A 25622-nucleotide genomic window follows, 5' to 3' on the forward strand; every position below is an offset into this window, starting at 1 on the left:
CAGGGGCGGGCCAGCGGTGTCCCCTCCCAGCTGTCAGGGAGTGGGGGGCGGGGGGCACCAGCCACTCTCGCCTTTCAGGTCTCGGGGCTGGAAAGCCCGCCCGGCTGGTCACACGATTCCAGCCACCTGCGTGGCGAAGCCGTCGCTGGGCCTCGGGCCTCCTCGCGGCCGCTCAGTGAGGCCAGGCCCTGCGTGTCCTGGGCCCAGGGCCGCGGAGATCCAGGACCTGCCCTGCTGGCGGGCAAGCGGGAGAGGCCAGGCGGCCAGGCGGGCTCCCTCTTCCCTGCCGGTCACTGTGACTCCAGACCCATTTCCACCGCCTGCCTCTGGGCGCCCTCCTGTGTCATCATCAAACCCCCGCCTGCTGCAGAGGCAACAGAGGCCCAGAGACGGAGCCACTGCTCCGCGTCCCGTCCTCAGCCACACCCCGAGCCACCTGGGTCCGCGGCGGGGGGATGGCCCCCAAGCCTCCCAGGCGGGGTGGGGGCTGACCCTGCCGTGGGCAAGCCAGGTTCCGAAAGAGGGCTTTCCGGGCAGGTACTGGGTGGGCGTTGGGAACTTACAGGGCCTCAGTTTCCCCACGGAAGGCCTGGTGAGTGCAGTACCCACAATGGCCTCTGGAGGGCAGCAGCTGCCCACTTTTCCCAGGAGCTGGCGGCAGGGCCCAGGCCCCCACCCACAGGTGTCAGCCCACAGCCTCACAGCCACAGACACACACAGGTGGCACTGAGGGCACATGAGGGCCCTCCCCGAGGCCAGCCAGCCTGTTCTGCAGATGCTGGGGGCTCGGAAGGGAGCAGGGATGGGTCGGGCCACAGGTGTGCCAGGCAGGGCTGCCCTTCAAACCACGACTCCCAAGAAAGCCAGCCTGTGAGCCTGCGGCAGCCCCTTGCCTGGCACACAGCAGCAAGCTCTCCAGGCTGCCCCTGGGGAGGCAGGCGCCGGGAGAGGGTAGTCCTGCCCCCCAGCGAGACTGCCCTGTGGACTGGCATGGCCTGCGCCCTGCCCACCGCACAGGCTCAGGCTCGGCACAGGGCTGGTCATCTGAAAGCTCACCCCGTGGCACAGCCGGTGTGGGATTCACATGGAATCACATGGGCCTTTCCTGGACAGGGGACCTGGAGACAGGTCGGAAGGGGGGGGGGGGGGCTGGAGCACCCAGCACCCGTGGAGCTCAGTCTCAGGATCTCAGGTCACACTGGTGAGTCATCAGGCACTTGCTGAGCACCAGCTGTATACAGGGCTCTGGGCTCTGTGCTGTGAGATGGACACATGTAAGAGCTGCTGCAGGAGGAGGCTGTATTAACAGAGGTATAGCATCCAAAAGGAAGGAGGTGAGTGCTCCCCCTCCTCTCGTCCTGGGTGGTGCTGGGCTCTGTTCTGATGCCCGCGCTTTGAGGGGGACTTTGGCACACTGTCAGGTGACTTGGAGGAACATGCCGAGATGATGAACAACCTGGAATGGGGACACAGTGATCATCGTCCGGGAGGCTCAGGCAGCGGCAGGGTGTGGGCTGGGCGGGGCCGGCCACTCCGCCCTGCCAGCGGGTTCTTTCCACCCAGTGTGGTCACTTCGCCCCTTTGCTTGAACCCCCCGTGGTGGGTGTCGGGCACCCCCTGGACAAGTCCCGGAGAGGCGGGGCTTGGAGTCCAGGCCTCGGATATTGGGTGTAAACGGGGGTGCGGGCACCCAGACCACAGCCCCAGGCGCGGGGCTCTGCTGGCCGCACCGCCCTCTTCAAGGAATCCCGCAGGCGGGGCCCTTTCGGCCGCGTGGGGTCCAGACAAGGTCAGATTCTCGGGGGCTGGTGGCTTCTGGGGCGTCCGGAGGAGGGAGCCGGGAGCCGGGAGCCGGGAGCCGGGAGCCGGGCCTGGGGGGGGCTGTTGGGTGGCAGCGAGGAGCCCGCCTCGGGCAGGCGATCGCGGGCGGGCGGGCGGGCGGGCGGGGCGCGGGCCTCCGGCGGCGCCCGGCGGACTCCGGCCCCAGCTCGGGAGGCGCCCTAACCGGAGGCCGCCGGTCACGTGAGCGCGGCGCCAGGTAGGGACGGGGACGCCGGCGGCGCGGCCAGGTGTGCGCGCCCCTCCCCGCGGGGCTTCGGGCTGCGGGGCCGCGGGACCGGCCGCCCGCGCCCACCTGCCGCCCACCTGCCGCCCACCTGGCCCGGCCCGCGCCGCCCGCCCCGCCCCGCCCGCCCGCCCGCGGCCGCACAGGAAGTGGGAGGGCGGGACGGGGCGGGACCGCGGCCGGGAGGGAGAGCGCGGGGCGCGGGCAGGAGCCGGGGCGCCGGGGGCGCGGAGCCTGCAGGCTGGACCGGCCCCACCGACGCCGCCCGCGCTGGTCGCTTTGCCCTCCGCCCGGCGGCGCAGGTGAGCGAAGTGGGGGGGGGGGGGGGCAGGTGAGCCTGGGGGCCAGGTGAGCGAAGTGGGGGAGGGGGAGGAAGCCTGGGGGAGGCAGTCACCCTGGGGCGCCGTTTGCCCCGGTCGCTTCCCTCCCCACGCCCCCCAGAAAGCCTTGTCAGGTCCTGGGAACTCTGCGCCCCTCCCTCCCTCCGTGGTGCCTCCGTCCGGCTGCAGGAGGAGGCGGGGCGAGCGGTGCACCCCGAGCCCCGCTGAGCGCCTGGGGGACCTCCTGGCCCAGGTGGGGAGCTCTCTCTCCTGTGGCTGGAGCCCCAGATCTCAGAGCCGACGGTTTTAGGAAGGAGCCCCAGGGCCTTTGAACGTAGGAGGGACCAGAGGACCCTCTCAAGAATCTGGTGCCCAAACCTGCTTGGGCCCAGGAGTTGGCAGCCCCAGGAATGAAGACCCCCCACACGCGGGCGCTGGGGGGCTGGTCCCGCGCAGGGCAGGGTCCTAACCCGCCTCTGAGATAGGAGGGGGTGGGGGCAGCTTCTGACGCCTGTCTGGGTCTGGGGGTCTCTGAGATTGGAGTGCCCTCGCCCAGCACCTGGCGCGGGGGGGGGGGGGGGGGGGGGTGGGCGGAGTGAGTGGCAGGTGGAGCCTGGCAGGGGTGACCTTTCCCCTCCGTCCATCTCAGGCGAACAGCCTGAGCCCACCTTGCAGGGGCCCCTCCCAGGCCCCTGGCCCCCGCGGTCCGGCTGGAGGCCTGGCACACCGGGTACCTGACTCCCTGCGGTCTGGTGCTCAGTGGGGCCCAAGGTCAGAGCCGCGGGCCTCGGTCTCCTGCCTGCGGAACAGGAGCTGCAGGTGCGACCGCTTAGAGGCACTGGCTCAGCTGTGGTTCGCTCGCTGCCCTCCGATGCCCGCTGCCCTCCGATGCCCGCTGCCCTCCGATGCCCGCGGCCCTGAGAAGACGAGAGCCCTGTGGGCACTGCCCAGGGCAGGGGCCGGGGCCGAAGGCAGGGCCGCCCCGCGTCCGGGTGGAGGGAGGGTGGGAGGTGGGGGCTTCAGGGGCTTCCTGGAAGAGGTAAGGCCTTAAGTCAAGGGGACCAAAGTGAGCCCCCCACCCCAGCGCCCTGGTTCCCGGGGGTCATCTCTGACCCCACGAGGAAACTGACCCCCAGCCTGCGGGGTGGGTCCCACGGTCGCTGCCCCCGGGACAGCAGTCCATGTGTGGGACTGACGGGCTCAGCTGAGCACCCAGCATCTGAGTCCCTGAACTTTGTTTCCACACGATGTCAGCTGCTCGTCTCGGCCGTGGCGGCTGGGTCCTCGGGCCGGCTCTCAGGGCACCCTCACTCCCAGTGAGAGCCCCCGTGCCCGCCGGCAGCCGTGTGGGTCAGGGCGTCAGGACGGGGCCTGTTCCCTGCCGGCTCTGCTGCCCGGCGGCCTGACCCCCACGGGCCATGTTCCCTCTGCGCCTGGTCCCCTCGCCCATCCGAGCGGGGCGGACCCACCTTCCGGAAGGGGAGGGGCCGAGGACGGGGGGGGGGGGGGGGGCGGGGGGAGGTGTTTGGAGGACCCCCGTCACCTGTCCCGCTCCCACTGGGTCCAGGCTCTGGTTTCCTGCCCGGGCCCCTTTGGGGAGACGCAGTGTGTGCCAGCTGAGCCCAGGGCGGGAGCCAGGGGCAGGGACAGGTGGGCACGGGGTGGGCGCTGCGGTGCACAGACAATGGTTGGTCAGTGACGATGGCTGGTCCTGCAGGTGTGGCGGGAAGGAGGCGGCCGGAGGCTGTGTCCCGGGCTGGGCGTGGCTGGTGGCCCTCCCCTGCCCCCTCCGTGAGGGTGACTCTCAGTCGGCTGCGCTCTGGGTCCCCCTCAGCGCTGAGGACATTGGTTCCAAATCGCCCTGCGTGGGGTGTCCTGTGCGCTGTAGGCCCTCAGCAGCCTCCGGGCGGCCCCTCCGTGAGGCCAGGAGCTGGGCGCTGGCTGTGGCCCTGGGGCCCCCCGCGCACACGGGACTGTCTGCCGCGAGCGTTGGGTTTACAGAGCCGGAGCCTGGCCCCGGATTCCGCCTCCCCGCGTCTCCCGCTGGCCGGGCAGGGTTACCGAGCACAAGGCCTTCATTGTGGCTGAGCTTGTCTGAGCGCAGACCTGTGTCCGCAGCCGGTGCCGGAAAGGCCGAGCCTCACCAGGACCTGGGGGTCGGGCAGAGGGGACGGACGTCCCCAGGATGGAGGTCACGCGGTGTCCGTATCCAGGGTCCCAGGTCCCAACCACAGTGTGACGTGGGTGCTGGCGGCTGCGGGAGCAGTGAGGCCACAGCCTCTCAGGGGCGGGGGGACTGGGCCCGCTGGGGTCCCGGGGGCCCATCTGTCCAGGGAGCCAGAGGGGCTGGGCTGCCAGGAGGGGTCGGTGCAGCCTAGACTGGCTGAGCTCTGGGTGCCCCTTCCCCTCCCCCGTGTGTGCTGGGAGCCAGGGCAGGATGGTGAGGGGGCTCAGCCATTGGAGACCCTCTGCAGCCTCCAGCCTGCCCTAAGCAGCAGCAAACAGGAAGTCACCCACACGGGGGCACAGGTGGCCCTGAGCCTCCGCCACTGCTCGGGGGTCCCTGCGTCTTGAAGCCAGGCGCCCGCAGGGGCGGACTCTCAGCACAGCCCCCGGGGAGAGCGCCGGACGTGGCCAGTGCCCGGGGGGCCGGTTCACCCTCGGTTTGGGCACAGCCTGATGACGGGGACCTGCCCAGGAGGCTGTCCTGCCCCCGACGGGCCCACGCCCTCTCGGGGAAGCAGCGTGGCCTCACTGCCCCTGGTCCAGGCCTCACTGCCCCTGGCTCAGGCCTCACTGCCCCTGGCTCAGGCCTCACTGCCCCTGGCTCAGGCCTCACTGCCCCTGGCTCAGCCTCGCTGCCTCCGGTTCAGGCTTCACTGCCCCTGGCTCAGCCTCACTGCCCCTGGTCCGGGCCTCACTGCCCCCGGCTCGGGCCTCACTGCCCCTGGTCCAGGCCTCACTGCCCCTGGCTCAGGCCTCACTGCCCCTGGCTCAGCCTCACTGCCTCCGGTTCAGGCTTCACTGCCCCTGGCTCCCTGGCTTGGGCCTCACTGCCCCTGGTCCAGGCCTCACTGCCCCTGGCTCAGGCCTCACTGCCCCTGGCTCAGCCTCACTGCCTCCGGTTCAGGCTTCACTGCCCCTGGCTCAGCCTCACTGCCCCTGGTCCAGGCCTCACTGCCCCTGGCTCAGGCCTCACTGCCCCTGGCTCAGCCTCACTGCCTCCGGTTCAGGCTTCACTGCCCCTGGCTCCCTGGCTTGGGCCTCACTGCCCCTGGTCCAGGCCTCACTGCCCCTGGCTCAGGCCTCACTGCCCCTGGCTCAGCCTCACTGCCTCCGGTTCAGGCTTCACTGCCCCTGGTCCAGGCCTCACTGCCCCTGGCTCAGCCTCACTGCCCCTGGTCCAGGCCTCACTGCCCCTGGCTCGGGCCTCACTGCCCCTGGCTCGGGCCTCACTGCCCATGGCTCGGGCCTCACTGCCCCTGGCTCAGGCCTCACTGCCCCTGGTCCAGGCCTCACTGCCCCTGGCTCAGCCTCACTGTCCCCGGCTCCCTGGTCCGGGCCTCACTGCCCCCGGCTCGGGCCTCACTGCCCCCGGCTCAGCCTCACTGCCCCTGGCTCAGCCTCACTGCCCCTGGTCCAGGCCTCACTGCCCCTGGCTCGGGCCTCACTGCCCCTGGCTCGGGCCTCACTGCCCATGGCTCGGGCCTCACTGCCCCTGGCTCGGCCTCACTGCCCCTGGCTCAGCCTCTCTGCCCCTGGTCCAGGCCTCAATGCCCCTGGCTCAGCCTCTCTGCCCCTGGTCCAGGCCTCACTGCCCCTGGCTCAGCCTCTCTGCCCCTGGTCCAGGCCTCACTGCCCCTGGCTCGGGCCTCACTGCCCCTGGCTCAGCCTCACTGCCGAGCTCCTGGCCGCCTCTCGGGAGCAGACCCACCTGGGGGCCCAGTGGTCTCAGCAGCGGCTGCCCCGACGGCAGCTGAAGGGTCGGAGCTCCCAGACGCCAGGCCAGGCCTGCACCAGAGAGGACACGAGGGGATGGTCTGTAGGTCCCACTGCAGGAGAGGCTGCCGGGTGGGGACACCTCGGGTCAGGGAGGGTCAGAGAGCCTGCCCACAGGAGCGTGTGCTACCTGTGTGGCTCACATGTGAGCACGCGCACCGGGCACAGGGGCCTCCCATCAGCACAGTGCCTGCCTCCTAGAAAGGGACAGCGGGCACGGTGACGGGGGGACAGCGGGCACGGTGACGGGGGGACAGCGGGCACGGTGACGGGGGGACAGCGGGCACGGTGACGGGGGGACAGCGGGCACAGTGACGGGGGACAGCGGGCACGGTGACGGGGGGACAGCGGGCATGGTGACGGGGGGACAGCGGGCACGGTGACGGGGGGACAGCGGGCACGGTGACGGGGGACAGCGGGCACGGTGACGGGGGGACAGCGGGCACGGTGACGGGAGGACAGCGGGCACGGTGACGGGGGGACAGCGGGCACGGTGACGGGGGGACAGCGGGCACGGTGACGGGGGACAGCGGGCACGGTGATGGGGACAGCGGGCACGGTGACGGGGGCACAGCGGGCACGGTGACGGGGGGACAGCGGGCACGGTGATGGGGACAGCGGGCACGGTGATGGGGCACAGCGGGCACGGTGATGGGGGACAGCGGGCACGGTGACGGGGGGACAGCGGGCACGGTGACGGGGGCACAGCGGGCACGGTGACGGGGGGACAGCGGGCACGGTGATGGGGCACAGCGGGCACGGTGACAGGGGGACAGCTGGCACAGTGACGGGGAGACAGTGGGCATGGTGATGGGGACAGCGGGCACGGTGACGGGGGGACAGCGGGCACGGTGACAGGGGGACAGCGGGCACAGTGATGGGACAGCGGGCACGGTGACGGGGGGACAGCGGGCACGGTGACGGGGGGACAGCGGGCACGGTGATGGGGCACAGCGGGCACGGTGACAGGGGGACAGCGGGCACAGTGACGGGGAGACAGTGGGCATGGTGATGGGGACAGCGGGCACGGTGACGGGGGGACAGCGGGCACGGTGACGGGGGGACAGTGGGCACGGTGATGGGGACAGCGGGCACGGTGATGGGGCACAGCGGGCACGGTGACGGGGGGACAGCGGGCACGGTGAAGGGGACAGCGGGCACGGTGACGGGGGCACAGCGGGCACGGTGACGGGGGGACAGCGGGCACGGTGATGGGGACAGCAGGCACGGTGATGGGGCACAGCGGGCACGGTGATGGGGGACAGCGGGCACGGTGACGGGGGGACAGCGGGCACGGTGACGGGGGGACAGCGGGCACGGTGATGGGGCACAGCGGGCACGGTGACGGGGGACAGCGGGCACAGTGACTGGGAGACAGTGGGCATGGTGATGGGGACAGCGGGCACGGTGACAGGGGGACAGCGGGCACGGTGACGGGGGGACAGCGGGCACGGTGATGGGGCACAGCGGGCACGGTGACAGGGGGACAGCGGGCACAGTGACGGGGAGACAGTGGGCATGGTGATGGGGACAGCGGGCACGGTGACAGGGGTACAGCGGGCACAGGTGATGGGACAGCGGGCACGGTGACGGGGGGACAGCGGGCACGGTGACGGGGGGACAGCGGGCACGGTGATGGGGCACAGCGGGCACGGTGACAGGGGGACAGCGGGCACAGTGACGGGGAGACAGTGGGCATGGTGATGGGGACAGCGGGCACGGTGACGGGGGGACAGCGGGCACGGTGACAGGGGGACAGCGGGCACAGTGATGGGACAGCGGGCACGGTGACGGGGAGACAGCGGGCATGGTGATGGGGACAGCAGGCACGGTGACGGGGGGGACAGCGGGCACGGTGACGGGGACAGTGGGCATGGTGACGGGGGACAGCGGGCACGGTGATGGGGGCAGCAGGCACGGAGATGGGGGGACAGCGGGCACGGTGACGGGGGGGACAGCGGGCACAGTGATGGGGGGGACAGCGGGCACGGTGATGGGGGCAGCGGGCACGGAGATGGGGGGACAGCGGGCACGGTGACGGGGGGGTCACAGGGGAAGGAAGATCCAGACGGCCAGGGCCAGCCCAGACAGGAGGGAGGCTGGAGAGGAGCCAGGCTCTGGGGACACGGGGCCGCTGCGATCGGGACGCACAGGCAGGGACCTGGCCGGCCTGGGGAAGGGGGAGAGCGGCTGCTGGACAAGAGGGGGTGATTGTCAGAGAGGAGGCCCGGCCCGCGTCCACTCAGCCGCGCACAAGCCCCTCGGGGATCGCTGCGGGCGGCTGCACCTTAGTTAGAAAAGGGGGGGTGGGGGGACACAGAAGCCCAGAGTGGCGGCCTGCGGGATGCAGGGCGGGAGGGGGGCGCCTGGCTGGTGACACGCCTTTCGGTGCTGATTGAATGGAACCTGTGCCCGGGTGGCTCTGGGACAAGCTGAGCAGCCGGGAGGGACCCAGCCTGGAGCTCCTGCCGACCCGGTCCCGGGTCCCCCTGGAGGCGCCCAGGCCGTGGTGGGGCCGCCTGGCTGGGCACCGAGGCCACACCCTGCAGTGGCGCAGCTGACTGGTTCCATCCGGGCACTTTCCCCGGAGCAGACTTTGCCCTCGGCTGGGAGAGGCCATGGGTCTGGCCAGGTTCAGAGGCGGGAGAGTCGGGCCTGGGAAGGCGACAGGTGGAGGGGGGACGGGACGGGGGCTGTGTGGGCGCTTGGGGGCTCGGTCGCGCTGCCTGCTCTTCGAATGAGAAGCCTCGCCTTTCGGGACGCATTTGCTCGGGGGCAGGCTCACAGCAGAGGTCTGAACCCCGCTCTCAGCCAGGCCTGGGGAAAGGCAGCCACGTCAACACGGGGTGGAGCCCGGGAGGTGCCCACGCAGCGGGCGCGGGGGAGGCCGGGGTGGCCGCCGCCTTCCTCTTCCGGCTGACTCAGACTGTCCCCAAGAATGCGGGGGTGGCCAGAGGCAGCCCGCCCCCTCCTGGGTGTGCAGCGGGGAACCAGGTCCGGATGCCACACCGCGGCGGGCTGTGCTATGGCTAGGCCAGCCCGGTGGCCGCTCTGCCCGCCCCCCTCAGGGAGGGTCCCGGGCCAAACTGGGAACTTCCCGGGAGCTCGCAGCCCACGCTGGGCAGCGGGTGTGAGGTGGGCTCGGGCTGGGACCTGCCCGCTGGGGGTGGTCCGACAGGCCGCGTGGCGGATCCCGTCCCAGGCCTGGGGCCCAGGAGCCCGCCGCCCGCACTGACACCCCAGCTCAGGGCTTGTCCTCAGCGTGGGCGGCCTCACAGGGCGGCCTCGGCTGCAGGCTGCTCCCGCCTGGGTCCCGCGGGCCGAGAGATAGGGACCCTCCCAGCCAGGCCCCGGGCTGTATCCGTGCCCCGCAGCCCCCCCCCAGCTGCCTGTGCCTGTCCCCGCAGGACCCCACGGCCGCCCGGCATGGCCCGGCGGCGCCCGGACAGCGCCCTGGAGGAGCAGCTGCTGGAGGGCCGCTTCCACTCGGAGCTGCGGCTGGACGCCCAGGGGAACCCCGAGCCCCGGCTCCCGCTGGTCCGCAGCCCCCCGCAGGGCAGGAGCAATGCCGTCTTCCAGCCCGACACCCCGGAGCCCCAGCCCGCGTCCCCGGAGCCCCGCACCGTCATCCTGAGCACGCAGAGCCCCGCGGCGCTCAAGCTGGGCACCGCGCAGCTGATCCCCCGCAGCCTGGCCGTGTCCAGCAAGGCCAAGGCCCCCGCGCGCCACCAGAGCTTCGGGGCGGCCGTGCTCAGCAAGGAGGCCGCCCGGCGGGAGCCCCGGCTCCTCGCGGCCCCCAGCTTCTCCCTGGACGACATGGACATGGACACAGGCCCTGGGGGGGTGCTGTCACGGAACCTGCGCAGCCAGTCCTATCGCGCGGCCATGAAGGGCCTGGGTGGCGAGGTGGCCCCTGTCCAGCTCAGCCCCAAGCTCCACGCCCTGGCCGAGGAGTCCGCCCAGCCTCCTGCTCGGCCCTCGCCCAAAAATAAGGTGGGGGCCCGTGCGCCTGGACAAGGGGGGTGGGGGGCTGGGGGATGTGCCTTGGGCCCCGGGAGCCCGTGGGCAGGGGGGCCGGGGCAGCCATGGCATCACCGTCCCAGCTGCCACTGAGCACCTGCCACGTGCAGGCTCCTGCCAGTTTCCCTGAGACCGGCAGCCGGGCTGCGAGCTGGCTGACTGCCCCATTTCACAGATGGGGCAGCTGAGGCTCAGGATGGTCCAAGGTTTTGCTCAGGGTCCCAGAGTGTGAGTCGCTCCAGACACAGCGGGGCAGTCTGGGGTGGGACCAGCCCCGAGAGGAGCCGGCTCGTCTCAAGGTCAGGGTTCAGGGATGGCTTTGCAGCCACTGGCCGGGACCCAGTGCCCGGGCGCTCCTGTCGAGGACTGGGAGAGGCGTGGCAGCTCTGGCTGCCTCCAGCTCAGGAGCGGACTGACGCCCTCTGCTCACGCCGCCCCTTCCTGCCCGGCAGCCCTGTGGCCTCTGCCTTCCGGGGAGCACGGGACAGGCCCAGGGCCAGCAGGACGGGCACCTCACCCGGGACCTCGGTGCCCGTGGCTGCCATCCGACGGCCTCCCCAGCTTAGAGCTCCTGCCCAGGCTGTGGGAAGACAGGCCCCCAGGGTGCAGTGGGCCAGGCAAGGAGGCCATAGCCACTGTCCTGAGTTTAAAGATGCCCCGGCCGGGGGGTGGACGCTGCCCACTGCCATGTCCGAGGCCGGGGGGTGGATGCTGCCACTGCAATGCCCCAGGCCGGGGGGTGGATGCTGCCACTGCCATGCCCCAGGCCGGGGGGTGGACGCTGCCCGCCGCCATGCCCCAGGCCTGGAAGGTGGACGCTGCTCACTGCCATGTCCCAGGCCTGGGGGGTGGACGCTGCCCGCCGCCGTGTCCCAGGCCTGGGGGGTGGACGCTGCCCGCCGCCGTGTCCCAGGCCTGGGGGGTGGACGCTGCCCGCCGCCGTGTCCCAGGCCTGGGGGGTGGACGCTGCCCACTGCCATGCCTCCCTGAGAAGCCGGGGCCCCAGGACTGCCTCAGGGCCTCAGCATCCACCCCGTCAGGGCCAGGCCTGCGGGGCCCATTCCTTCCTTCTGTTGGTTCACAGGTTCTGGGCAGGGGGCGAGGGGGTCCCAGCAGTCAGGCCCAGGAGCTCCCGGGCAGTGGGGATGCTCAGGGAACCGGGGAGCACAGGGCCTGGGGGTTCAGAAGGGGAGGGTTAAAGCAGAAGCAGGGACAAAAGGCGGGTGCCAGGTGGAGGAGGGGCCGAGGCAGCAGCCTGTGCCCAGACCTGGAGGTGGGAGGGGTGAGGGCACTGGGGGACACAGGGTGGCGGGGGGGGGGCGGGGGCAGCAGGGCCAGGTGCAGCTGGCAGCGCCACACATTCCAGACCAGCACGGGGAGACTCAGGCCCCAACTCGTCGGGAGAAACCAGCTCCCACGCTCCTGGAACCGGCCCCTGTGAGGTCGGGGGACAGTGGTGTATCCGGCCAAGAAGGCAGGCTCTGAGCAGCAGCTGGTGGGCCAGGGTGAGGTCCCCGCTCACCCCCGCAGCCCCGCGTCAGCTGCCGGGTCTCCAGGGCGTGGGGCCGGACGCTCACCCTCTTCTTCCTGCCGCCTCAGGCCACCCCTACGTGGGGTCCTGCGTGCATCCTCCACTCCCCCCCAATGTCCCCCTTGGCCTTCTCCTAACCACACCTGTCCTACCTCGGGCTACCCGAAGTGGGAACACCCCACTTTCCTGAGCACCCCTCTTAGCTAGTTCAGCCCTGCCTCCACCTCCAGGCAGCCCTCCTGGATCTGCCCAGATTTCAGTCACCTGCCCTGACTGCTCTGGAGGTACCCCCCTGCCCTGGCCTCCTCTTGGCGGCCCGCCTCCCTCGGGAGCAGCATCTATTGAGCGGCTTCTGTGTGCTCAGCAGAGCCCACTCCTGCCGGGCCTGGTGTCGCGCACGGAGCCGTGCGGCCTGAGCCCGGGTGGAGGAGCCGCTCTAGGCCCACACCTGCCCCTCCTCCCTGCTGACCACTGGTGTTTCTGCGTCTTGTTTGCACAGAAGACGCTGGGGCGGAAGCGTGCGCACAAGGGCTCCTTCAAGGATGGTGAGTGTGGCCTGGGGAGGTGGCCGTGGGCTGGGCCGGACCAGATGAGACTGGTCTCGCTGGGGGAGGGGCAGGGGCAGCGGGGCTGGGTGTGGTGGACAGAGCACGCACTGCAGGGATTCCTCCGGGGACCAGAGGCCCTGGTGGCCATCTGGCCATGTAGCGCTGATGGGTCCAGAAAGGCCTAGGGCAGTGACGGCGAACCTTCTGAGCTCGGCGTGTCAGCATTTTGAAAAACCCTAACTTCACTCTGGTGCCGTGTCACATATAGAAATTTTTTGATATTTGCAGCCAGAGTAAAACAAAGACTTATATTTTTGATATTTATTTTATATATTTAAATGCCATTAAACAAAGAAAAATCAACCAAAGAAATGGGTTCACGTGTCACCTCTGACACGCGTGTCATAGGTTCGCCATCCCTGGCCTAGAAGTTTCCCATGGACTCCCTTCTGCACCACCCAGGGGCAGGAGACAGAGCCCCACAATCACCCCAGGCGACAATTGTCCAGCACCTCGTGGGGCGGGGGGGCATAGTAGCCACATGGGGGACCAAGGCCCCACGGGGAGGACACGCCTGCTGGGCTCTGTTGGGGTCGTCTCAGGGCACGGGGAGCCTGTGGGGTGGGGCTCAGAGGGCATGGGCGGCAGCTGCACCTTGGGGGGGCCCAGAGCAGTGCCATCAGCCTGCTGAGGGGTGGGTGCCAACAGGGCCCCATGGGGAGGGGGAGAGGAAGTGCTGCCCAGCCAGGATGGAGCACCCGCTGGGCAGGAGGGTGGGCCAGTGAGGCCGGAAGGGCTTGGGCCTGGGTGCCAGGCTGGATGCCAGGCGTCAGCTTCTGAGGACACAGGGGCCCCGCCAGGATGGGTCCGCCCTCCCTGCCAGCCCTGACCTCTGTGGACGGACACCGGCTGGAGGGGGCGAGGGAGGTGTCAGGCCCCGGCTCCTGCCCCAGGCCCCAGAGCGAGGCATGAAGGGGAGACGTGGAGGGGGTGCGCGGGCCCTCGGTGCCCGGAGCAGTGGACCGGGCCATTCCGGGGCCTGCAGTGTGGGAGCAGGACACAGCCCTGGTCTCGGGGCTCTGGAACAGCCCCCCCCCCAAGGCCTCTGGAGGCCCCCACCCGCCTGTGCTCTGATTTGTCAGCTCCGCTGGCCTGAAGGTGCCACATTCTGCACCGGGCGCCACCCTGCCTGGCCCGCCCAGAGCAGCCACAGCGGCCAGCGGCCCAGGGGAGCCTGCTCCAGGGGTACTGATGTTCTCAGAGGCTCCTCGGGACTCGGCCTGTGGGTTCTGGGGGGACCAGGCCCGCTCCCAGCCCCCGGTCCCCCACGTGATGCGCCCCCTCTCCCCAGACCCCCGGTTCTATCAGGAGATCCGGGAGCGGGGCCTGACCACCAGCCAGGAGTCCGACGACGACCTGCTGGACGAGCCGGGCAGCCCCGAGGGAGCGCGGACGGTGGGCACCCCCATCGTGGTCAAGAACTTCCGGGCCCCCCAGGTCACTTGGAGCCAGCTCCCCGAGGTAGGCCCCCCAGGTCACCTGGAGCCAGCTCCCTGAGGTAGGCCGGCTGCTGGGGGCGCCCTTCCCCACCCGTGGGCAGTCAGTCCCGGGGCCTCCCCAGCGCCCACCCAGCCCCAGGAGAGCTGCGTCCCATGCCCTCAGAGCAGCCCGCCCTGCGCGGCACCTGGTGGTCTCAGGCGGGGACGGGGGCGGGGGAGTTGGGGCAGGTGCCATCCAGGTATGTGACGGGCGTCCCCAGGTGAGCCCCATGCTCTCCGCTTCCTGCTCAGACTGGTCTTCGGGGAGCTGTGGGTACCAAGGACCCCTCCTGCCAGGGCCCTGCCCCCAGGAAAGTGCTAGGAGGTCCCCTGAGGAGGCAGGAGGGGATGGGGGGGGGCAGGCCTCGGCTCCCACAGAGCCCCGTGCCACGGCCAAGCCGCCCCACTCCAGCTGCAGGGATGTGGGGACTCGGTGAGAGCACAGGATGGGGGCGGCTCCGACCACGTGCCGGGGAGCGGCTGTCACCCCCAGGCCCAGTCGGCCACGGGCAGACTCCTGACCCGTCCCTGGGAGCCCAGGGTGGGAGCTGGGCGGCAGCCGTGGGCACAGCGGGCAGTGGGGCGGGCACTCGGTCCTTTGTCTGCGGTGCATGGGCTCTCTGCTTGCACCCAAAGGGGGACGAGAGCTGAGGCTGTGGGACCCAGCCGGGAGAGCCCGGCTGGGCTGAGGGTAGGCGGATGGGAAGTGGGGAATCTGTTCCCACCTGCCGGGCGCCAGCTGCGTGCCAGGAGTCCCAGGCATGTCACCCCGGGTCTGGTGGCATTCAGATGCTGCAGCCTCCACAGGGGGCCGGGGTTTCTGACCCCCCGCCTCCTGAGCTGGGTCTCGGCCCAGCCTGGGCTAGAGGAAGAGGCACGGGGTTTGCCCCCCACCCCTATAGGCCTAGGAGACGGCCTGTGCGCAGCCCAGGGAGGAGGGAGCAGGAACGGGGTGGCTCTGGGTCCTACAGAGGGGGTGCCCTCAGGCAGAGGCACAGCCCAGCCTGTTCCGACAGGCGCGCCGTGGCTGAGAGCCACACGCCACCAGGGCAGCCCGGAGGCCACGGCCCCCACGGCAGGGAGCTGGGCGGGGCGCCCGCTGGAGCAGGGTCACCCCCAACCTCCTGGCAGGGCGCTGACTCAGCCGGCCCAGGACCCCCAGCTTTTTAGGTGGCCCTGCCCTCTCCCCCCCTCCCCTGCTCGGGTGCCTCTGGGCCTTTCTCTCTGGACCCCCTCCTCCCCCCTCGCGCCCCAGGGCCCCCTGCAGGGGGTGCAGGGCCCACCCAGGGCACGTGTCCATGGAGAGGAGAGACGCAGGGACAGGATCAGGCAGGGACGGGCCAGCTCGGTGGTCCCACTGCACTGAGCCTGGAGGGGCTCCCCCCCCCCAGACCCCCGACCCCGCCAGCCTGGCTCCGCCCTCTCCAGGCCTCTCTGCCTTCCACGGTGACCCCTGACCCCAGGCCTGTGCCCGCAGGTGGTGGAGCTGGGCATCCTGGACACGCTGCCGGCCGAGGAGCGCAAGAGGCAGGAGGTGAGCGGCCGGTGGGGGTGCGGCCCTGTGTCCCAGCCTCATCGTGCGGGGGTGTGGGGACAACGGCCACGGTGACATGGCCCGCCCGCTCGCCCTCCGCCGCCTGCTGGGCCAGACACCAGGGAGATGGCTGACGCCCTTGGCGGGCGGGGCAGGGGCTGGGGCAGCTACCCCCTCCCCTTGCCCAGTGTCACAGCTCACTGTGGCCGAGCCAGAGCGCAGACCCAGGAGTCGGGGTCCCGTCGCCCTGGCTGCGCTCTCGTCCCACCGGGGCTCGTCCGGGGGGCTCAACCCCGGCCTGTCGCCTCACCCCGACAGTTCCCACCGCCGAGTGCTCGTCTCAGACGCGCCGTGGCCAGCCCCTGTCTGCGTGCATGTGTGTCCCGCTGCCCTGGGCGGGCGGCTCCTCCAAACCGCCCCGACTCCCCCGCTCTCGCCAGGCCATCTTCGAGATCCTCACGTCCGAGTTCTCCTACCAGCACAGCCTGGGCATCCTGGTGGCCGAGTTCCTGCAGTCCCGGGAGCTGCGGGCGACCATGACCCAGACCGAGCACCACCACCTCTTCTCCAACATCCTGGACGTGCAGGGCGCCAGCCAGAGGTGAGGCCGCACCCGCCCTACAACCCCCCACCCACCCCCTCACAACCCCCCATCGACCACCTCAAAACCCCCACCCACCCCCTCACAACCCCCCATCCACCACCTCAAAACCCCCACCCACCCCCTCACAACCCCCACCCACCTCCTCACAACCCCCACCCACCCCCTCACAACCCCCACCCACCCCCTCACAACCCCCCATCGACCACCTCAAAACCCCCACCCACCCCCTCACAACCCCCCATCCACCACCTCAAAACCCCCACCCACCCCCTCACAACCCCCACCCACCTCCTCACAACCCCCACCCACCCCCTCACAACCCCCACTCACCCCCTCACAACCCCCACCCACCCCTCACAACCCCCACCCACCATGTGCCTGGAGGCCACACACAACCCCTCACGACCCCCCATCCCCCGGGTGCCCAGAGCCGCACCCACTCCCTCGGGCTAGGGCCGCTGGCCTGGGTGTGGACGGAGGTGGAGGCGGCAGGTCCTGGTCAGGGTGGGAGGGCAGCTCCCGGAGGCGCCTGGTCTGGGTCTGGGTCTGTGGGTGGGGGGTTGGGGCAGCAGTTTGCTGGGAGGGCGTGTGAGACCCTCCTGGGCCCTGAGGCCAGAGAGTGGCCCCGGGAGAGCTGAGCGCCAGACTGTGGGTGTCCTGGGCCCCTGCACCCTGTCCCCTGAGGTTTGAGAGGGGGACATCTCCCATGGCACATGGCTCTGTCCAACGACAGGCACGTTCCCACCAGGGCACCCAAGCCCAAAGGGCTGCATGGCCAGGCGCAAGGCACCCACAGGGCGAAGTGGGAGGCGGCCTCTCGTCGCCCCGGGTCATGTTCCTCCCGGGGTGTCTGGTGCCCGGCCCAGGGCTCTGGTTGCAGGGCAGGAGGTGGAGGAGGGGCTGGGCGTGCAACTGCAGGCCTGCGTGGGGCTGTGTATGCGTGCACATGTGCACATGTAGGTACATGTGTGGCAGCAGGTGTGTGTGCACACGTGTGGGTAGCAGCTGTTTGCATGTGTGTGTGTGAACACACATTGTGTATGAGTGTGTGTGCATGTGTGTGCACACGTGGGGGCACAGCTGTGTGTTACTCCTGTGGCGGGCACAGTCCAGGTATACACTGTGGCCATTCACGCAGCCTCCCCAGGAATCGGTCAGTGGCTCGGTGCCGTCTCAGACCTCCCAGCCCCTTCTCAGAGCCCTCCAGAATGCCCACGGAGGTGCTGGCCAGCACGCCTGCCTGGGGCTGGGGGTGGGGTCCCCATCTGTCCTGACACACTGAGCCATTTGCAGGGCTGCCCATCAGCCTCAGAATGTTCCACGGAAAGGGACCCTGGTCCCTGTGGCAGGAGGTCAGGCCGGGCCTGTGACAGGGGCCTGAGGGACCCCAGCCGAGGCCCACTCCCCTCCCTGCCCCCCTCACTGGCCTCGCCAGGGTAACCAGAGCCGGGCCCCAGCTTCCAGGGGGCCCACAGGTCGGTGGGAGGCCCATGTTGCTCCTGGGTGGTGCCCTGGCCGCAGGTCCTGGGTGGGGCTGACTCACCCCACCTCCCTGTCTGGGTACCAGCGTCCTCCCCTCCCCCCGTGGGTGAGCTGTAAGGGCTGCGGCCCCAGCTGGTCACTCTTTGACGAGGGGTGCGGGCCACCTGAGGTCCCCGTGTGGCTCTGAGCTCTGGGACTCTGCCCTCTGCCGTCAGCCAGCACCTTATCTCCAGGCGGGGCTGCTCGGCCGCCCAGCTCAGCAGGACGGAGAGCCGCTGGCGTGGGCGTGGCCTCGGCCCAGGCCCCAGGGAGGGACTGCTCGGGACAGAGCCTGGGGTGGGAGGCCCTCTGGCCGCCTTGGCCCGGCCGGGAGAGGTGTGGGGCCTGGGGTCCGGCGCTTGCCCGCGGTTAGGGTGCCCTGGAGGCTGCAGCCGGCGCCTGTGTAGCACGTGACCTACGGCCAGCCCCAGGGCAGCGGCTGCTGGGAGCGGAGCCCTGGGCCAGACCCGCCGGATGGTGGCTCAGGCGTCCTCTCCTCCCTGCGAGGCCTGGGTGCGCTGAGCCTCGGGACCCTGGAGGGCGGGGTGTGGCTGTCCCCTCCAGGGCGTCTGCCCGGAGGCACCACGCTGAGCTGGGGGCCGTGCTGGGCCCGAGGCAGGTCCTGGCGCCTCTAACCAAGTCCCCGGGAGTCAAGTCGGAATGAAGTTCTGTCCTGCCGCCCATCCCTCGGGGCCCACACCTCCTGCCCGGCCTGGAGGGGCGTGGCCTCGGGTTTGGCCAGGGGTCTGGGCCCAGTCACTTCCCATCCCAGCAGCTCATCTGTCCTGGGGATTTCCTGGGCCAGTGGGGTCCGTCCACATGTGTGCTGCCCCAGAGCTGAGCTGGGCATGTGTGTGCGTGTGTGTCTGTGTGCGTGTGTGCATGTTTGCATGTGTGTGTGTCAGTGTGCATGTGTGTGCATGTGTGACAGTGTGCATGTGTGTGCGTGTGTGTCTGTGCATCAGTGTGCATGTGTGCGTGTTTGCATGTGTGTGTCTGTGTGCATGTTTGTGCGTGCATGCGTGTGTGTTGGCGTGTGTGTGTGCTCACACGTGCGGCGTGGGCAATCAGCTGTGGTCCTTGCCGCAGGTTCTTCGAGGACCTGGAGCGGCGGCACAAGGCGCAGGTGTGCGTGGAGGACATCAGCGACATCCTGGAGGAGCACGCGGAGCGGCACTTCCACCCCTACGTGGCCTACTGCTCCAACGAGGTCTACCAGCAGCGCGCCCTGCAGAGGCTCACGTGAGCGGCGGCCGGGGCTGGCGGGGCACAGCCTGCTCGCTGCCGCCGCCGCCGGGCTCTGACCCGCCTCCCCTGGTCCCTGCAGGAGCAGCAACCCCGCCTTCCGAGACGCCCTCCGGGAGATCGAGAGGCGGCCAGCGTGCGGCGGCCTGCCCATGATCTCCTTCCTCATCCTCCCCATGCAGCGGGTCACCCGCCTGCCCCTCCTGACCGACGTGAGCACCAGCCCGGGCCCGGCGGGGACGGGGCGCCTGGGCTCCCGTCTCACACTCAGACCCGGTGTTGCTCCCCCGGGACCTCGTCCTCCACCATCACCCATGATGAGGAGGGTGATCGGGCTTCAGTCGCCATGGTGACCTGGTCCCGGCATCGTCTCCGTCGCCCGTAGAACTGTCTCTGCCAGGACCTGTCCTGCGCTTTACATGATGGGCAGGTGGATGCGTCTTACCCCGCGTCACCCAGATGGTCCTGGGCCATCGGCGCCTCCTGCCTCGCACCCCTTGGCCAGTTGTCCCGGGCGCGGGGAGAGGGGCTCAGAGGGGCTCCCTGGAGTGGCTTGCGTTTCTGAGATGGTGGCTCAGGGGGCAGAGGGGCCTGTGAGGGTGAAAGGCACAATAATGCACATGCATACACATGCATGCACATGTGGACACACACGTGGCAGGAGCCCAGCTAAGCTCCTGGAGGCAGCATGTGGCCCTGTGCTAGGCGGTCACTGTCCAAGCGAGATGGGACATCCCTCCGGGCATTCTGGGAGGAGTAGGAATAGAGGCTGTGGGGCCCCCCGGCTGGACGAGGGTGGCCAGGATTGGAAGGGGCAGGGTCCTGGGGGCACTCACTCCAAGTCCCCCCCAACCGGCCTGACCTGGCTGAGCCGTTTGGGGGTCCCACCTGGGTCTGGTGTGAGGGAGCCTCCCTGACATGGGCCAAAAGCCTGGGGCGGGAGGGTGCCTGGTGCTCGCTCACACCTGGTGTCTCCCCTGCAGACACTCTGCCTCAAGACCCAGAGCCACCCCGAGAGGTACAAGGCCGCCAGCCGCGCGTTCAAAGCCATGAACAAGGTGAGGGGAACCCCACCCCCGATAGCAGAGACCCCAAGGGCCTGGCAGGAAGTGTTTGAAGATTGTACACCCCAAGCTTTTCATGGTACCAGAGGGGAAACTGAGGCCTAGAGGGAGTGGAGCTCGCACACAGCCTTCGAGCTCCTGGCAAGGCAGGGCTAGGACGGCCAGGAGGGCGGCGACCTGGGCCGGTGGGGCCCGCAGCCCAGCCACCTCCCTGCCCACACCCTGCAGCTGGTGAAGCAGTGCAACGAGGGGGCCCACAAGATGGAGCGCATGGAGCAGATGTACACGCTGCAGACACAGCTGGACTTCGGCAAGGTCAAGGTAGGCAGCCCCAGAGGGCGCCTGCTGTGCCCACCACGCCCACCAGCCCGGCTGGCCCTGACCTGTCCCAGCTCCCAGACCACTCCCTCCCCCCCCCCACCCCCGTCCCGTGGAGCCCTCCGGGCCTGGCCTGGCTCAGAGCAGCCAACTGGATGGCCCTTCGCTGTGGCCGGAGCCCTGGGGGCGGCCCGCCGTGGTTCTCAGAGGCTGGGGTCGGTCCCCACCAGCAGCTGCGGGCCTGGCCTGTGGGACCGGGGCTTGACATCTGTCTGTCTGTCTGTCCTCCAGTCCCTCCCGCTGATCTCCGCCTCCCGCTGGCTGCTGAAGCGCGGGGAGCTGTTTGTGGTGGAGGAGACCGGACTGTTCCGGAAACTCGCCAGCCGGCCCACGTGCCACCTGTTCCTGTTCAACGACGTCCTGGTGGTCACCAAGAAGAAGAGGTGGGCCCCACCCCACCACGGGCACTGTGGGTGGTGGGCGGTGGGCGGGCTGCAGCCTCGGGGCCAGGAGTGGGCTGGAGGCCGGGAGGACATGGAGGAGCCGACCGGAGCCTCCTCCGGCCTCAGAGTGGGGGGCACACACAGGACCTGCCCAGCCGGTCGCCCATGGCAGCAGCCTGGGTCCCCTCCACAGGGACACATGCAGCTCCAGGGGGTGCTCAGCGCCACACCGCCCCCCCCCCCCACAGGGGACCCGGGCCGCCGTGGCCCTGGCTGCGTGGCGCTGCTTCCATTTGCAGACCGGCGCCTGCCCGCCCAGCCACCAGGACCCTGGTGGCCGCTGTTCTCCAGGTGGGGGGATGGGAGGGCCATCTAGAGAGCGCCCTCCTGGCGGCCTGGCCCCCGGCCGCTGTGGGGACCTGGTGGCCGGGGGGCGGGGGGGACGGCTGCCAACAGACCCCGCACCTCGCCCGCCTCCTCCCGCAGCGAAGACAGCTTCGTGGTCCAGGACTACGCCCACGTGGACCACCTCCGAGTCCAGAAGGTGGAGGCCACGGAGCTGCCCCTGCCAGGCGGCGCCAACCGCAGCTCGTCTGTGCCGCACCTCTTCCAGGTGACCCTGCTGCACAACAGCGAGGGCCGCCAGGAGAGGGTCCTGCTGTCCTCTGACTCCGCGTAAGTCCGGGAGGGCTCCCTGGGGGAGGGGGCTCTGCGTGGCCCACGAGGATAGGATTCCTGCCACCCACATCCCTGACCGCCACTCTGTGCGGGCATCACACCAGGTGCAGGGACAGCCTTGTCCTCACGGAGTTCACATTCCCGGGAGGGGGCACCCAGCCACAAGACGAGCAGCTGAGGGGTGAGGGGTGAGACAAACAGGAGACAAACAGGCAGGAGAGGGAGCAGGGGGCGGGGCTGGGGAGGAAGCCTCATGCCCAGGGCTCCGAGGGGAGCGAGGCTCAGGGCTCCAGCAGAGGCGCAGCCATGCAAAGGCCCTGGGGCAGGAGGCCATGGCACGGAGCAGCCGGAGGACAGCAGGGCAGGACTCAGTACACTGAGGGAGCCCAGCAGACGTCCGCGCTCCCTCCCGCTCGCTCCCCTTCCCGGGCGAGAAGCTGAGGCTCCTGTCAATCAGCAGCTGACAAGAGGCCCGGGTCGCAGAGCCAGTGCAGGAGGTGGGCGGCCCGGACGCTGAGGGGCCGCTGCCCCCGGCTCGGACCCAGGCTCGGACCCAGGCTCGGACCCGGGCCGGTGGGGCTCGGGCTCAGCCTGCCTGCGCTGCTTCCCACGCCCTGGGCCCTCCCAGGCTTTGGCCCCCGGGTGGTGGGGTGGGGAGGCCCCGGGCGGAAGCCACTCACAGCTCCTGGCTCCTGACCAGGCTGGTGGGAGGGGGTCTGGCAGCCGGGTCTCCACTGCCTGTCCCCCCTCCAGGGCGTGGGCGGCGCTCAGACCCCATGGGAGGCCGCGTGACCCCATCTTCTCTGTGCCAACAGGGGGGGGGGGCGGGGGGGGGGCTTGAAGCCAAAGCCACCAGGCTGGCGGCATCCGCCTCGGGCCCTGCTCACACTCTGTCCCCAGGAGGGACCGGGCCCACGCTCTGTCCCCAGGAGGGACCGGGTCCATGTCCTCTGTCCCCAGGAGTGACCGGGTTCATGTCCTCTGTCACCAGGAGTGACCAGGCCCATGTCCTCTGTCCCCAGGAGGGACCGGGTTCATGTCCTCTGTCCCCAGGAGGGACCGGGTTCATGCCCTCTGTCCCCAGGAGTGACCGGGTCCATGTCCTCTGTCCCCAGGAGTGACCGGGTTCATGTCCTCTGTCACCAGGAGTGACCAGGCCCATGTCCTCTGTCCCCAGGAGGGACCGGGTTCATGTCCTCTGTCCCCAGGAGGGACCGGGTTCATGTCCTCTGTCCCCAGGAGGGACCGGGTCCATGTCCTCTGTCCCCAGGAGGGACCGGGTTCATGTCCTCTGTCCCCAGGAGTGACCGGGGTCATGTCCTCTGTCCCCAGGAGTGACCTGCCATGTCCTCTGTCCCCAGGAGTGACGGGCCCATGTCCTCTGTCCCCAGGAGTGACCGGGTTCATGTCCTCTGTCCCCAGGAGTGACCAGGCCCATGTCCTCTGTCCCCAGGAGGGACCGGGTTCATGTCCTCTGTCCCCAGGAGTAACCGGGCCCATGTCCTCTGTCCCCAGGAGGGACCGGGCCCACGCTCTGTCCCCAGGAGGGACCGGGTCCATGTCCTCTGTCACCAGGAGGGACCGGGTTCATGTCCTCTGTCCCCAGGAGTGACCGGGTCCATGTCCTCTGTCCCCAGGAGTGACCGGGTCCATGTCCTCTGTCCCCAGGAGGGACCGGGTCCATGTTCTCTGTCCCCAGGAGTGACCGGGCCCACGCTCTGTCCTCAGGAGTGACCGGGTCCATGTCCTCTGTCCCCAGGAGGGACCGGGTCCATGTCCTCTGTCCCCAGGAGGGACCGGGTCCATGTCCTCTGTCCCCAGGAGGGACCGGGTTCATGCCCTCTGTCCCCAGGAGTGACCAGGCCCATGTCCTCTGTCCCCAGGAGTGACCGGGCCCATGTCCTCTGTCCCCAGGAGTGTCCGGGCCCACGCTCTGTCCCCAGGAGGGACCGGGTCCATGTCCTCTGTCCCCAGGAGTGACCGGGCCCACGCTCTGTCCCCAGGAGGGACCGGGTTCATGTCCTCTGTCCCCAGGAGGGACCGGGTTCATGTCCTCTGTCCCCAGGAGGGACCGGGTTCATGTCCTCTGTCCCCAGGAGGGACCGGGTTCATGTCCTCTGTCCCCAGGAGGGACCGGGTTCATGTCCTCTGTCCCCAGGAGGGACCGGGTTCATGTCCTCTGTCCCCAGGAGTGACCGGGCCCGCTGGATCACCGCGCTGACGTACAGGGAGCAGCAGCGGCTGGGCCTCGCCAACAAGGGAGGTGAGCGCTCGCCCCAGGAGCAGGGCTCGCAGCCCCCGTTCCGGCCCCGGAGGGGGCGGCTGTGGGTCAGGAGGGAGAGGTACCCTCCATCCTCCGTCCATCCAACACCTGACCCCGGGGAGGGGCCTCAGCCACACAGCCCGGCTGCCTCGGGGCCTCCCTCCCTCCCTGTGGTGCCCTGAGCCCAGTAGCTGGTGGAACAGACCCACGCGCTGGAGCCAGAGGCCCATAGACCCTTCCTCCTGCCCCCCCCCCCCCCGTCCCCCCGGGAGCTGGGAGCGCCCCCTGCTGGGCGGGCACTTTGACCCTGAAAGCAGCCTGTCCGGCTGTGGGGAGGGCCGGCTCTGGACAGAGGAGAGCGGGGCCCTGGGAGCTGTCGGGAGCCACCCCTCCCCGAAGGACCGGCGTCACTCACGCCTGCCCGTCCCGCAGACCTGCCGCAGGTGGAGGTCACCAAGGCCTACTTCGCCAAGCAGGTGGACGAGATCTCGCTGCAGCAGGCGGACGTGGTGCTGGTCCTGCAGCAGGAGGACGGTGAGCAGGGCGGGGCCGGGCATGGGGTGTTTAGAGGGGAGTCGAGGGGGACACGGGTGGGGGGCTGAGCCAGGGGAGTATGGGAGAGGGGCTGGCAGAGGGGCCCAGGCAAGCTGGACCCCGGGCAAGGGTCTGGCCCCACTGGCATGCCAGCAGCCCTGGCCCCCACCAGGGGTCACCGCTCCCAGCCAGCCTGGGACCGAGGGCCTGAGCACCTCCTGCCAGGCACCTTCAGACGCCCCCGAGGTGCAGGATCAAAAGCTGTGCCCTAGTGGGGGGCTCTACTGCTGCTGGGACCCCACTGAGGCCGGCAGAGCTGGTTGGAGCCCCGAGACCTTGTCAGGACCCCCGGGGGCAGGCGGTGGTGGGCTCCGGGGGTGGGGGTGCCGAGCGGGCCCCTCCCCGGTGCCCACGACCCTCCCTCACCTGCCCGTGACTGGGTCAGGATGGTTCTATGGCGAGAGGCTGCGGGACGGAGAGACGGGCTGGTTCCCCGAGGACTTCGTCCAGAGCATCACCAACCGCGTGGCCGTGGAGGGCAACATGCGCAGGATGGAGCGGCTGCGCGTGGAGACGGACGTGTAGCCGCCCCGCCCGCGCCTCCGGCGGCCTCAGCCCACATTCCAGCCGGCCAGCGGCCATGCCAGGCCCCGGGGGCACAGTGACTCGTCCCAGACCCATCCTGGATCTCCCCGAGGACCGTGCGCTGCAGCGACGGCTCCGGGCAAGCGCGTGGGGCCACACCAGCCCTGACCCCTGGCCCAGTCCCCGGGAGGAGCCCAGCGGCCATGGCCACTGCCCCCTACCCAGCTCCCGCCAGCCCGCCCTGCCCCGGGCACCCAGAACTGGGCCACAGGTGACGCGGAGGGGCCCCGAGAACTGTGGGGACGGCATGACTGTCTGCCTCCTGCCCCGCTCGTGCCCCGCGTGCACAGGAGGCCTCGCGCCCAGGGCTACCCTGCCTCCCGAGAGGAGGGTGGGGTGGGGAGGGAGGGACCGTGTGGCGCCGACATGTACTGTGACTGCGCTTCCCGGGGACATTAAAGTGCTTGTGCAGCACCCGGTTTCCACGCACACCTGAGCCGCACCGGCCTCACGAGCCCCCAGGGTGCCGAGAGCAGGGGACTGGCCTGTGTGCGGTCACTGTGCTGGGTCAGTCACTCGCCTGGCCGCCCGCTCACGGCCTCTTGGGCTCATTCTTGGCCCTCGTCTGTCCAGCCAGAGTCATGGGCAAGGCCAGTGGGTCTGGGGGCGTGAGGACAGCAGAGCCTGAGAGATGCCCCAGAGGGGACTTGCAGATGGGAGAGGCCGCAGACCTCGGCGCTGGGGAGGGGGGATTGTCGGCTGCCTGGCCAGGCTCGAGGACCGTCCACTCTCCCAGGAGCCCCACTGGCCCT

The 25622-nt window shown here is 70.2% G+C and overlaps 1 protein-coding gene across 3 annotated transcripts; it reads left to right on the forward strand.

Annotated features, from left to right (window-relative positions):
• Positions 1-1568: 1568 nt before the first annotated feature.
• Positions 1569-25200, forward strand: ARHGEF16 (Rho guanine nucleotide exchange factor 16). Of its 3 annotated transcripts, none has more exons than XM_036351542.1 (15): positions 1569-1789; positions 9792-10377; positions 12435-12480; positions 13835-14004; positions 15499-15555; positions 15996-16156; positions 18770-18922; positions 19008-19137; positions 19909-19983; positions 20218-20310; positions 20599-20750; positions 21237-21425; positions 23618-23691; positions 24124-24225; positions 24671-25200. In XM_036351542.1, the coding sequence occupies exons 2-15, from the start codon at positions 9811-9813 to the stop codon at positions 24808-24810; spliced, it is 2109 nt and encodes a 702-aa protein (XP_036207435.1). In that variant the 5' UTR covers positions 1569-1789; positions 9792-9810; the 3' UTR covers positions 24811-25200. The 3 variants fall into 3 exon arrangements, with proteins under 3 accessions (XP_036207435.1, XP_036207437.1, XP_036207436.1); XM_036351544.1 differs by lacking the exon at positions 1569-1789 and adding an exon at positions 2213-2367; XM_036351543.1 differs by lacking the exon at positions 1569-1789 and adding an exon at positions 9154-9176.
• The last annotated feature ends 422 nt before the right edge of the window (positions 25201-25622 follow it).

The sequence above is a fragment of the Myotis myotis genome, unplaced genomic scaffold, assembly GCF_014108235.1.
Source record: "Myotis myotis isolate mMyoMyo1 unplaced genomic scaffold, mMyoMyo1.p scaffold_m19_p_2, whole genome shotgun sequence".
In the NCBI taxonomy this organism is placed as follows: Eukaryota; Metazoa; Chordata; class Mammalia; order Chiroptera; family Vespertilionidae; genus Myotis; species Myotis myotis.

Bases quoted from the DNA above. Each gene is read 5' to 3' on its own strand.
- ARHGEF16 (XM_036351542.1), top strand. From the start codon at position 9,811: ATGGCCCGGCGGCGCCCGGACAGCGCCCTGGAGGAGCAGCTGCTGGAG. The intron at 19,984-20,217 runs GTGAGGGGAACC...CACACCCTGCAG, and splicing joins CGTTCAAAGCCATGAACAAG to CTGGTGAAGCAGTGCAACGA. The intron at 21,426-23,617 runs GTAAGTCCGGGA...CTCTGTCCCCAG, and splicing joins CTGCTGTCCTCTGACTCCGC to GAGTGACCGGGCCCGCTGGA.